General features: G+C 42.5%; 1 protein-coding gene across 1 annotated transcript; it reads right to left on the minus strand.

Moving 5' to 3' along the window:
- Nucleotides 1–9,739: 9,739 nt before the first annotated feature.
- Nucleotides 9,740–12,595, minus strand: LOC126804974 (subtilisin-like protease SBT1.7). The gene has a single exon (XM_050532055.1). It carries the CDS (start codon nt 12,406–12,408, stop codon nt 10,102–10,104), a length of 2,307 nt encoding a protein of 768 aa, XP_050388012.1. The 5' UTR covers nt 12,409–12,595; the 3' UTR covers nt 9,740–10,101.
- Nucleotides 12,596–12,907: the final 312 nt, after the last annotated feature.

Here is a 12,907-nt window from a genome sequence, read left to right on the forward strand (position 1 = left end):
TTGCTGAGAAATGTGGGATGAGGTGGTCCGGTTTTATTGGGGTTTCGAGTTCCTTGAAATTGTGACACGTGTTGGGATATCAGATGGTGTCGGCTTACTCATCGTTTTACGTGGACGCGCTAGCTGGGACGTCGGCTGGTTTTCTATTATGTAGAATTCAAGAACCGGTACCCAAATTTTTAATCATTCTTTATATTTCAGACTAATTTTAGTTATTTCTGTCAATTAACATCATTAGTTGCTTCATTTCCCACTAATTTTAAAGACATTTTCCTCACTTTATTTTCTACTGATTTCACTTAGTTTATAGCCAACATTTTCTACAAAGTCAAAAGTAAAACCAATTGTTATATAGACATTTTATTTTTCTTTTGAAACATTTAAATGCTTATGATAGAGTTTTTGAGAATATTATTATAATAATATGTTTGTTGGTTGATGTACACATACAATATGAAATATATGCTGATGTATTTTGTAATTGCAAACCTTAACTTGCTTATAATAGTTGTGATAAATTAAGGATGCTCATTAATTTTATAATTAAATGATATGAACTAATCAACTTGTTTTTTTTAAATAGAAATTGACATCGGAGGGAAATAAAGTGATGAAAATGCCCATAAAAATTGGTGGAAAATAAAGTCACTAACGGTGTTAATTAGAATAATTAACTAAAATTAACTTCAAATAAAAATTTGAGGTACCAATGTAATAGTTTTTAAATATGAGGTATTACAAAATTAGAAAGACTAATAATTGAATTATGTTCCGAGAGAATTACTATTCTACCATTTTGTGTGTCTTAGCCTAATAGGTTTCTTGTTAGGAGATAGATTAGCATCTTCGTAATAGATTAAGACTCAGAATCCTACGTGATTGTGGTTTTGAAATGCCTATACATAGGCCCCCCATATCATTCAATAATACACAACTATTTCATCCTGAAACACGTTACCACGCACTTTTGCCCTAAAACTTTGAACTTTTAGAGCCCTAGAAATTTTTTCTCTTCTCCACCGCCGGCCGCCGTCGTCTCCGGCCTCCGGCATCTTCTCGTTGGCGCAGCCCCCCCGGCTGCTACCCCCCTGCTGCCCTGCAGCCTCTGCTCACTGCCCCTACACGCACGCATGCAGCCTTGCCCTGCAGCCCCCGCATCGCAGACCCTGCACACACGCACGCAGCCCCGCAGGGTCTCCTCCACATTTGTTCCGAAAAAACATCTTTTTGCCCCGCAAGACCCTGCATCAAAGGATTCAAAATTTCTCCTCCCACATATCTACGCAAGAAACGCGAACTGCACAACCAAACTCTTCGCTCAAGAGACGCTACTCCCGTCATCTCTACCCTTTTTGGCCTATGGCCTGCCGAGCACATTAGCCCTTTGGGCTTCATACTATATTTTCTTTTCCTTTTTTCCTATTTCATTATTTAAATGTTCATTGGCACGTTTTTTATTTTTAACAATATTTCACGTGCTCGTATAGGTAAAATCATTGCTCGTCGTACTATGGTGATGACATTCATGCCGAGATGGACGATACTTTTGTTATCTACATACGATTTCGATCGTATCCTCCCAAGATTTTAAAGCAGTCTATTTGACAGACCAACAAGTATGTTTTTTTTAAAGTTGTTGCTTTTGAACATATATATATATAAATTATCGGGCGCTATTAGCCTTTTTCATTTCTTCTTTTCCGGCCTTCTTATTACGCCGATGAGACCAAAGAGGGATATGATTCTCCTTTTGGTCGTTTTTCGTGTGACGGTCCTGGGGGAGTCACGTTATTATTTAAAGGGAAGAAATCGATTTCGTGTGGTTGTCTGAGTACACCGCTGTTTTGGGTGCGATCATGAGAATCGCCGATATGCATTGATTATTTTGTGACCATATACATCACAACTCTTTCTAATTCCGGTTACATACTTGAATAGTTTCGATTATTCGAACATATACAGCCCTCGTTTCTTATGGATGCGTCGTCCTCATGACTGTTATTTGAATGTTTGAGTTTTTTAAAACTCATGTCTATAAACGATAATCTCAAGGTCTACATACTCATTTATTTGAGTTGAAATTCATTACTCTGAAACAGCACTATTTACTGACAAAAGATCCCAAAAATAACACATTCTATGGGACACACTTAAAGTGATTCAATAAACGTCTATGACGTTGTCTTACCAGAGTTGACCTTGAAGCATGCTCCACATCCGAGAAACACATGTCATTTTTGGCACATGTATCTATTTCTTGAGGGCATTTTGGAGATGGAAACGTAACATTCTTCAATTCTCAAGTAAGCTCATTTTTAGCCTCAGGCTAAGGTTCCGCCCAATCCGATATGCAAGATTTTGTTGCTACAGACTTTTGATTAGTTAATCTATTTTGACTATGTCTTCTGCTTACTATTTTTCAAGTATGACATTGGCATTGCCATGATTATTGGTCGACTTTAGCTTAAGTCGTCTATTGGAATTGGAAGCTTGTTTGTGTTGTATTAAACATTGTCATATTCAATAAAATTTCTCATATTTCTTGTTTACAAGATGGACTCGTGAGAATTTTATTTGCCTTGGCTTAGCATGCATGGTCAACGTTTGCAACTTAAGTGGTTTTTAAATTGGCCGTTTTTGGGTTACATGGGACCCCAATAGCACTACATTATGATTTTGGACCTTAAAATTTGGAAAACGGACCTCGGAACGTCAAAATTGACGTCGTTTTTCCCGGTTACTGTTCTGGCGTTTCCGGAACGTTTTCCGGCGTCTTCGCCGCCTTCCGGCCATATTGCGGTGTTTCCGGCACCGTCACCGGTTCCTAACGGCGTCCCCTGTCGGACTTGAAGTTCCGGTCTCCATACCGGATAGTTTCGGCCTCCATTCCGGCCAGTTCCGGCCGCCGCCGGCCGGTTTTCAGGCAATCAGTGCCGCCGGTTTCCGGTGAGTTTTTCCGATGATTGTTTCGTCGTTTCTCGTCATTTTTCTGGCCTATTTCCAGCAGTTTTTACTGCCACGTTTTCCCAGTCCAAATTTTACCCGGTTTTGAGTTATTTTGACATGGTTTTCCAGTTTTCTCCAAGTCGTTTCATAGCTCAAACGATTTTATTATTATTGGTGACCACCCGCACCAATTGGATGGTTTTTACCACCCAAATTGTTTGCTATTCAACTGCTCTAATACCATGTTTTTCCAACTCTTAAGTTGAAGAATGTAGTTCTATTGTCATGTGGTACACTCGATGGGATTGCACATTTGTTTCAATCCCCCCTCTTACAATATCCTACGGCGTATTGTCTAGAGAAGTTCATCGCGTTGTTGACTCTCTTAATTTTAATTTGAGCATGTTCCGCTGTGAAATCGAGTGTCTTGCTAATTGCGTAACCATCCACACTGTCCCACGGCGCAGTTAGTTGTTTTACGGATCTCGTGCGGAGATTGTGTTCTATATCTTCGTGCCTTGCTAAGTTTTAAAGGTCATACATGCCAATGATGAATTTTCATCTTGATATTTTTTTTAAGAATGGAGAGGAATAAATCTGTCAGATTTCATTGACAATAGCTTTTTCAAGCTTAGACAGTAGCTTTGTTAGCCTGCAGACATAGCTTTACTTGCCTGCAGCAGTAGCTTTATGTAACTCAAGATTCTTTGAATCATGGGTTCGGTTTTGTTCTCTCCTCGGTTTTGACATGATCATTTTTTTGGTCATTTTGAACAAGATATGATGATTCGAGTTCTTTGAAATTCACATGATCATCTATTTTTCATGTTCACGAAGCGATTGGAGGACCACCTCACCCATGCTCCACACGGTGAGGCTGAGCCTGCCTATTTCGGCAACTCCATGGCATTAAGGCCGTCGGTGGCGACATCCCCTCCTTCACATGAGCTTGTGATGCCTACCGTGTTTTCTAATGCCTCCATGGCAATCTCTGATGCCCATCGCTCATTTTGCAAAGCTTGTTCTTTTGCTAGATTTCAAGGAAGTCCTTATTTGCTAAGGCTCCAACTGAGAACATTCCATTCTTACAAAGTATTTAAGGTGACATTAGTGGACCCTATCCAACCGAATACGGACATTTTTCGGTATTTTTATGGTATAGGTTAAGAGCATCGACGCGTTGGTCACACGTCGTTTTGCTTTCCACAAGAAACGCTGCATTCGCTAAAGTTTTTAGCTATGCTCACCACCTTTCTCATCCTCTCAAATCTATTTGATTGGATATTGTTGGGGAGTTCACCTCCACGACTTTGATGATTTCATTTTGCATATCTACTGGGATCGTCGTTGAACATATTATTCCTCATGTTCATTCACTGCACGATCTAGCAGAGCTCGGACTTGGTTATGGGTACTAACCTGCCGATTTTTGCATGGAGATATGTAATGATGTTGCATACAACGACACTTATTCGATTTAGACCCACAACTTGCCAAGCGTTTAGTGCGTACCAGATGGTTACTGGATGCGATCCCAACGTTATTTTCACTAAACGCCTATTTGATTAAAGTTGTTTATATGCCTCTATTGTCGTTATCTCAATGGGTCTACTTGAAACGATTAAGTATTTTGGCTGGTTATGATTTCTGAATCACCAACCCTTGTCCGCTATTTCCAATCTACAACCGTGAATCTCTATCCTGCAATTTTAGCAGACGGTCACTTTGATGAGACATACTTCCCGTCGTTAGGAGGAGATATGGAATGCTCCCATTTCGGTTTTAACACCAGGAATTGACGTGGTGTGGCACTATGTCTCATTAAGATCTCGCACTACTCAAAGTGAGCAAATGTGCAACGCATTATCGACCTCTAGAAAGTCAAATATTCGATGGTTAATGACTTTACCGATATTGCGAAAGTGACGAGATTGCACATAAATGATGTGATGTACCGGTAAGGTTGGAACTCTCAGAATATGAGAGAATTTCATATGACCTGGTCCTAGCACCGTTGGCACCATCCCTGACAGTGGGAAGGAAGCCGGCGATGGCTCTTACGCTGTGGTGTTGTCGGCGCCCGTGGTATTGCACCACAAAACAAGGGCGGCAAACACAAAGATGGACTAGTAATGGTCATAGCTTCGGTCTTGGCTCCTACATAGATGAGGGGGAGACCATTATTCTCTGGAATCAAAACCAGAAAGAACCGAAGTGCATAGGCACAAGGATTTCGCCCATCATCAAGAGATATTCTCTAAACATGTGTATCAACTAAGTTTCCGTGATACGCTACAGACTCCTTTTGTTGATGTTAGAGAAGAATAGAAATCTCACGAATTGATCGTATACAATGCGCGCGTGTGTTTAATGGATCGATCTCCTATGATTGATGATGTATTCGCTTATGCTCTTATTCCGTTGTAAAGCATCAACGATGAGCAACTTGACCGAAGTGGAAAGAATCAATACAGGCTGAACTAGACTTGTTATGTTGGTCGTTGTTCGTAAGTATAATGAGAAAGATGAAGTTATGCGATATATGCAGGACTTATGGCGCAACGATTGTCTCATTATCCTAGTATTGACTACGATGAGTTATATTCTCTCGTTATGGACATAATTGCTTTACCCTACTTGATCAGTAGTAGTGTCCATGAAAAATGATTTGCAGCATATGATAGTGGTCATAGAATATCTGTAAAGGAATCTTGACGCAGATATGAGAGTGCCCGAGGGACTTTAAATGCCTCCAGACCACGGAGAGCTTATGTAATCAGATTGCGACGTTCGAGAGAACGTAGTACAATCAGTTGCAAGAACTCATACCCATATGTGTTCATATAAAGCTAATTCTTGATTCTCTATTCCGTCCAAGTATAGATGATGAAGAGATTCAATGAGCTATACATTCATATATGTAAGTGTTGTTGGGACATTATTGCTTTCATTATGACGTGATTAACTCTGCGCCTATGCATTGTCATTGGATTTGCATTGCTTCTTTGCAATGGGTTTAGTTCTACACTTAGTGAACCAACACAAATCCTATCCACACCAACGCCGCCAGCAGCTCCAGCAACATCAACGTACGTCTTGGTGTAGTAGTCGACACTGGTAGCGTAAAGGATACGTACGGTTCTATTTCGGACCAAAATCAGTCCTTGATTGGTCAATTGCCCCATTCTTTTGTGAAAAACACATTGAATGTGACAAATCAAAATTCTGTCCAGTTTCGTAGGTCAACTTCAACGAGACCTACAAGACAGCTCGCTCGATGAAATATGGCAAAATTAGTACCGTTGGAAAGACCTATGTGTCTACTTTCCAGAGACACCAACCATTTGTTAATAGCTATCATATTGAGTGAGTGATGGCCGTTTTAGCAAAGTATGACAGTCCTGTCCAGAAATTTACAAGTCAGTCAACTTCGACAGAGCATTGTGAACTGGTCCGATCGGATGAGGTTGTGAACCTTATGTCACTGGAAAGCCACGGGTGTCTACGTTTCAGAACATTTTACGGTTTGCTAATACCTATTTTGACGAAGAAGTTATGGCCGTTTAAGTGAATGAAGGTCATTCTATCCGAGAATCTTATTTTCATTGTAAACTCTTGTTTTGAGTTGTTATGCAATCTTGTTTCCTAAGATCTAAGTTTGGCTAAATATAGCATGAATGATCTAAGGATGTGTGGCTAGATTAATGATTAATCATTAGCCCAAGATTACGTTTGAGAAGCATGTAATGAACGTTGTACACGTTGTTCTTTGTACTCTATGATTATGGCACTAATCAGGGGAAGTTGTTTCGTAGACTTTAGGGGGAGTCTAGCTCACATGATACTATCAAATATAGACGGTGCGTTGTGCTCTTTTTCCCTTCAATCAAGCTTTTGTTTTTACCTGAGAGGTTTTTATTTTGCTTGACAAGGTTTTTACCGAGGCAACGATGTGTGCATCATGCAACCTAGGCATGCGACACAATAGGGAGTGTTCCGGGAGAATTACTATTCTACCCTTGTGTGTGTCTTAGCCTAATAGGTTTCCTGTTAGGAGATAGATTAGCATCTTCGTAATAGATTAGGACTCTGAACCTATGAGATTGTGGTTTTGTAATGCCTATATATAGGCCCCCATATCATTCAATAATACACAATTTTTGATCCGAAAATAAATTAGTCTTTTTTAAATTATCCCTATTTTGCAATGGAAGGGGGGATAAGCTAAAGAAAGGGACGATGAAATAGGATCTCGTGGATTTCACTGATCTGGACAGAGGTTGAAGATAAGTTCATGTTCCATATGGAACACTTGGCGAAGTGGAAGTCACCGACCACCCTCGTACTTTGTCAGTTTGGATAAGTTTTCTCGGATATGCTATTGCCCTAACGGCCTAACCTACCTAGATCGTTTCTTGAGATAAATATAGGTACGAGTGATCTTGAGATAAACATAGACTGACAGACACATAGTAGTGTGAATAAAATGACTGAAGGGAGTCTGACATTTCCGATTAATCTACATAATTAACTAGCTTGAGCTTCATTCTCAATAAATTAGGGGTGGGCACGAGATGAGATGGGACGGGACGGGGCTCATCCTACGTCTCGTCCCACTCTTTTGAATCGGGACGAAACGAGAGTTTTTAAGAATATATCTCACTCGGGATTAATCCCGGTTGGGACGAGATGGGACGAGACAAATCCCACCTTCTTATGAAGTTAAATAAAAACCTATATTTTTACTTTTTCATTGACAAAATAACATTCAATAATGAAATTTTAACAAAAAAAATACATATTATGTTCAAAATATTATAATTTACCATTATTATTTGAGTTGATATAATTTTGGAGTTATTAAGAACATAAATTAGTTTCTTTTTTATACAAATATATAAGAATTTTTAAGTTTTCATTTTGATACAACTATTATGAAACGGGACGGAATTGGGACGGGACGAACATTTTTAGACCTCCGTCCCTATAAATTTCGGGACGGGATCGGGATTTCCGTTTTTTACGCCCACCCTAACAATAAATGATAACCGATCTTAAAAACAGAGATAGTTATGGCAACAAAGCGAGTTGAGAATATGATCGCTTTCTTTATTCTTGCTAATGAGATTCGATATTGAGTTAAAGATAGTTATGAGTTATGACTTAGTGGCACAAAATTTAGTGATTTTGAGAGTGTGATTTACTTCTTAAATATTCCCAATATATGATAACCTCCGGTTTGTACTAGGACTCTAGGAGATCTTGTATATATACCTTAACTTTTATAGCTATCTTATTATGACACGATTACATATTAAGAGTGAAAGAGTACATACATCATAGATAACGGAACGAGAGAAGGAACAAATTCTTTTTGAAAAATTGAAATCATTCGTAAACCATATCCAAATGGCGAAATATTCAAGAATAAAAGTGATAATGAGATATGACCCCCAAACTCATTTCAATTCATATACATTATACGTTTCTAAACTCATAACGTAAGTACATATGGATCTTCTCCTAATTTTCATCACAACTCCACAAAGTGAAAATCTCAATTTCAGATAATTTGTTTGGAGGGATAGACGCAAGCTAATTGTTTGGTCCCCTTATTTCATTTAGATTAATAATACTTAGCATCAGGACGAACATAAAACCAAATCTCCGAGCTACATAATAATAATGACTAATATACTCGTAGATAACATCTTGAATAATAGCAAGAGTCTCATCAAACCAAACATCATCAATAACACCAATACTCAGCTAGGTGTGCTGATGTATGAGCATAAATTATGAACATGAAAATGGCTCTTAAAGATGGGCCGATATGGGTTTGATAAGTCACGAGTTTGCTAAACATAAAGGAAGGTAGGGGTGGGCATAAAAAACGAAAATCTCGATTTCGTTCCGAAATTCATAGGGATGGGACGGGACGGAGGTCTAAAAACGTTCGTCCCGTCCCGATCCCGTCCCGTTTCATAATAGTGGGATGTGATGTGGGACGAATAATTTCTATCCCGCTTCGTCCCGTCCCGTCCCACCTTTAATGAAAACTTAAAAATTCTTATATATTTGTATCAAAATGAAACTAATTTATGTTCTTATTAACTCCAAAATTATATCAACTCAAATAATAATGGTAAATTATAATATTTTGATCATAATATGCATTTTTTTGTTAAAATTTCATTATTTAATGTTACTTTGTTAATGAAAAAGTAAAAATATAGGTTTTATTTAACTTCATAGGAATGTGGGATTTGTCTCGTCCCATCTCGTCCCAACTGAAATTAATTCCGAGTGAGATGCATTCTTAAAAACTCTCGTCCCGTCCCGATTCAAAAGAGTGGGATGAGACGTGAGATGAATCTTGTCCCGTCCCATTCCTTCATCCCACGTCTCGTCTCATCCCTAAAGGAAGCTTCTCCTTTTGCTAGTTTCTGTTCGTGTCTCTAGTTGGAGAAGGCTCTTTAGTTTCTATAGACTCTCGTGTTGTTTCTGTTGTGGGCTTTTTCTCTATTAATGAAATGTATATTCCAAAAAAAAAAACGGTCGTCGGCCATACAGGCCCAGGAAATAGCCCAACAACATTATATTGGTGCACTGACCTTCCTTTGCCACTACAGAAGCACACACCAACTAAAATGACTGCACTGCAATAGTGCAATTCCGAACTCAGGGCAAGACATACAACTGATACATACAAGCAAGGTGATCTGAGGCTTACCGAGTTGTACAATTTCTGAATTGCAGTTACGAAAACATAGGAAATAACCAAGGCATACAAGACTACAAGTGATACAACTGATATAAGCAAGGTGAACGATATGATCTGGTGAATTCCGGAATCAAGTGTAGCAGTTGGGAACTATCTAATATTAACCCAGCCGGTGACTGTAACTTGTATTATTGAAAGCCAAACTAGAAAACGCTGTACACCAAGAAACGAACAAATTAAACACCTTCAACCCTAAACATTTCTAGCTCCCATTTTTTAGCTGGAAACAATTACCATTACAAATTCATCGTCATACAGCTCCGATCTCTAACACTAAAGAGCACTAAGCATTATGCAATCCATACATTCACATCACTCTTTGAGCGACCGAAAATTTCATCCAAACACTTCATGCTGCATTAGGCTCCCACCTAGCTCCAACTGATAGCTATTGGGCTTCCAACAATGTGCTTCCCATCAGACCACTCCAGCCTCCCAAAGCTGCTCAAAGTGCTCGTCGGCAACGACCCCGTTACCGCGAACGAAACCGTGTAACTCTTCTTCTCATTTGCCGCCGCGAAACTCAACGACTCTGGCTCCACCGATATCTTTACCGCCGGGTTATCTGCAGTCACCGTCGCCTTGTAGGTGCCGGCCGGGCCTACATTGGTTAAAGTCCTCGAGTACTTCAACATGGTGGTCTTAGACGAAGAGCTGCTCTCGAAGTTTACCGCGAAAGAAGGGTAGTTCAGATCCCTAACGCTGTAACTCTTGCTTTGGTCGCAAGTAAACTTTCTTTTTGCCAAGCTGTTAATTTCAGTCTCGGTGTAGTTCAACGCACAGAGAAAGTTTAGATAATCGTCCGCGGTCAAATCATACACTAGCCCCGGATTGAGGGCCGATATCGGATCCACGTGTCCCGCACCGTGATCAAACGGCGTGGATGGTTTTCCGGTGGCCACGTCCTGCAACTTCTGCCCATTCTTGTAGGCCGTGTAGGCGGTGGTCATCAGCGCCGATCGGATGGCGGCGGGGCTCCACTCCGGGTGGACACCTTTGAGCAGCGCAGCGAGGCCGCTCACGTGCGGGCACGACATCGAGGTGCCAGAGATGATGTTGAACGACACGCGCCGCGAGTCGACGGCCAAACCGGTCGGGCCGACAGCGCCAGACCACCCTGCGAGGATGTTGACACCTGGAGCGACGAAGTCGGGTTTAAGAATGTCGGGCATGATCGAGTTCGGACCCCGGGAACTGAACGCCGCGACCACCGGAGAAGGCTCGATTCCGACCTTGGTGCCCTCGAAGATAATCGCCGCCGTCGGATTCGGATTTGAAACCAGATAGCTCTTGATCACATCGCCGTTCTTCTGACCCACCGCCGTCGCCGGAAGTAAATGAGCGTCGGCCACCAGCTCTTCGCCGTTCGCGCCGGTGTTGGAGAGGACCATGCCGATTCCTCCGGCGGCTTTGACCACAGTTCCTTTCTGCACCCGAGCGTTGACTCCACGGTCGCACATTACTATTTTGCCCTTCACCTTCTCAGGTATCAAGCTCCCCATCATGCAGAGATTCCCGGAGGTCGAGTTACTTGCGTTACCGGCGTAAATAAATGGCGTCATCTCCAAAGCCGTTGCCTCGGTATTACCGCGGTAGAGCGAAACCCCCGAGATGTTTTTACCGTTACCAAGGCTCAGGTAAGCCGGGAAGTCCCGATCCAGTGTGCCCGCGCCTACGGTTGTGATCCATGGAGCTGTGTTAGACAAGCTGTACGCGCTGGGGCCCGCGTTCCCGGCGGAGCAAGAGATCAAGATCCCCTTCTCCATCGCCGAGAAAGCTCCGATCGCCACGCTGTCCCGGTAATAGTCGGACATTCCGCCGCCGAGAGACATGGACAGAACGTTGACGTTGTCGTCGATGGCTTTGTCTATGGCCATCAGAATGTCGGAGCTGAAACACCCGCCGATCCAGCACACTTTGTAGGCTGCGACCCTGGCGCGCGTGGCCATCCCACGCGCGGTCCCCGGCGCGTAGCCTAAAAGGCTGGCTTCTGTTACGACGGAGCCTGCGGCGGTGGTGGAGGTGTGGGTGCCGTGGCCGTCGTCGTCTCTTGGGGACTTGGACTCCTTGGAAGTGTCGATGGGGCCTAACGTGGCCTCGTAGCCTTTGGAGAAGTACCTCGCGCCGATCAGCTTCCGATTACACGCCGAGGAACTAAAGTTCGTGCCCTCCTCACACGTGCCCTTCCAGCTCGCCGGAACAGGCCCGAGCCCGGCGTCGTCAAAGCTCTTGCTCTCCGGCCACACCCCAGTGTCCAACACTCCAATGATGACGTCACTGGAGGACTCGGAGTCCGGGAAGAGCTCGTTGTTCTGGTTGAGCCCGAGAAACTCGGGGGTGCGAGTGGTGTGCAGCTCGTACTTCTGTTCGGGATGTACGAACAGAACTCCGGGCTGGAACTTGAGCATCTCCGCCTCCTCCGGGGTGAGCTGCGTGGAGAAGCCGTGGATGGCGTTGGTGTAAGTGTAGAGCATCTCGGCCGAGTCGGAGGCTGATCTGAGCGACGCATCGTACCAGTGAGTGTGGTGCTCGAAGCTCGCCGGCATTTTGGATTTCGCCATGTGAACAATGTAGGTGCTCCGGCTGCTTCCAGCACCCGCCTTCACCTCCACCTCAGCCGCAGCAGAACCGGAAATACCCAGCAGCAAAACTACCAACAAGAAAGTAGATACAGCCATGGTTTTGGCTGAGCTAACTAGCTAAGTAAACGAAGCTTGATCTAAGTTCAGTCTCTCTGTGTTTGGAGAGAGACCATGGAATTATAGAAGAAGAAGCTTTGCTTGAAGCTGAGATGGGGTTTTAATACAGAGAGACGAAGCTTATTAGGGTCGACAGCTGGATCAGAATGAGATGATCAGTGAGAGAGAGAGAGAGAGAGAGGGGAGAGGAGTAAAGATTATAAAGACGGTGGGTGGTTGTCCGGTTCTGGAATGATTGCTTGTAGACAAAAGCTCAGAGTTAGTGTTTCACAGCCTCTTTCCTTTTTCCCCCATTTTATTATTTCCTTCTCTCTGATGTTTCACAGTTTTAGATTAAATTCTGGAAACCCTAACCCTAGCTAGGTCTCATCACATGCAAAGTTTTAACTTCACTTTACTTCCAACCCATGCGTCTGAATATTCTTCTTCCATCCCCTCATTAACTTTGGCCGGAGACCGACCCCGGAGTGGCCTTGTC

This window comes from Argentina anserina, chromosome 1 (genome assembly GCF_933775445.1).
Source record: "Argentina anserina chromosome 1, drPotAnse1.1, whole genome shotgun sequence".
Lineage (NCBI taxonomy): Eukaryota > Viridiplantae > Streptophyta > Magnoliopsida > Rosales > Rosaceae > Argentina > Argentina anserina.

Bases quoted from the DNA above. Each gene is read 5' to 3' on its own strand.
- LOC126804974 (XM_050532055.1), bottom strand. From the start codon at position 12,408: ATGGCTGTATCTACTTTCTTGTTGGTAGTTTTGCTGCTGGGTATTTCC.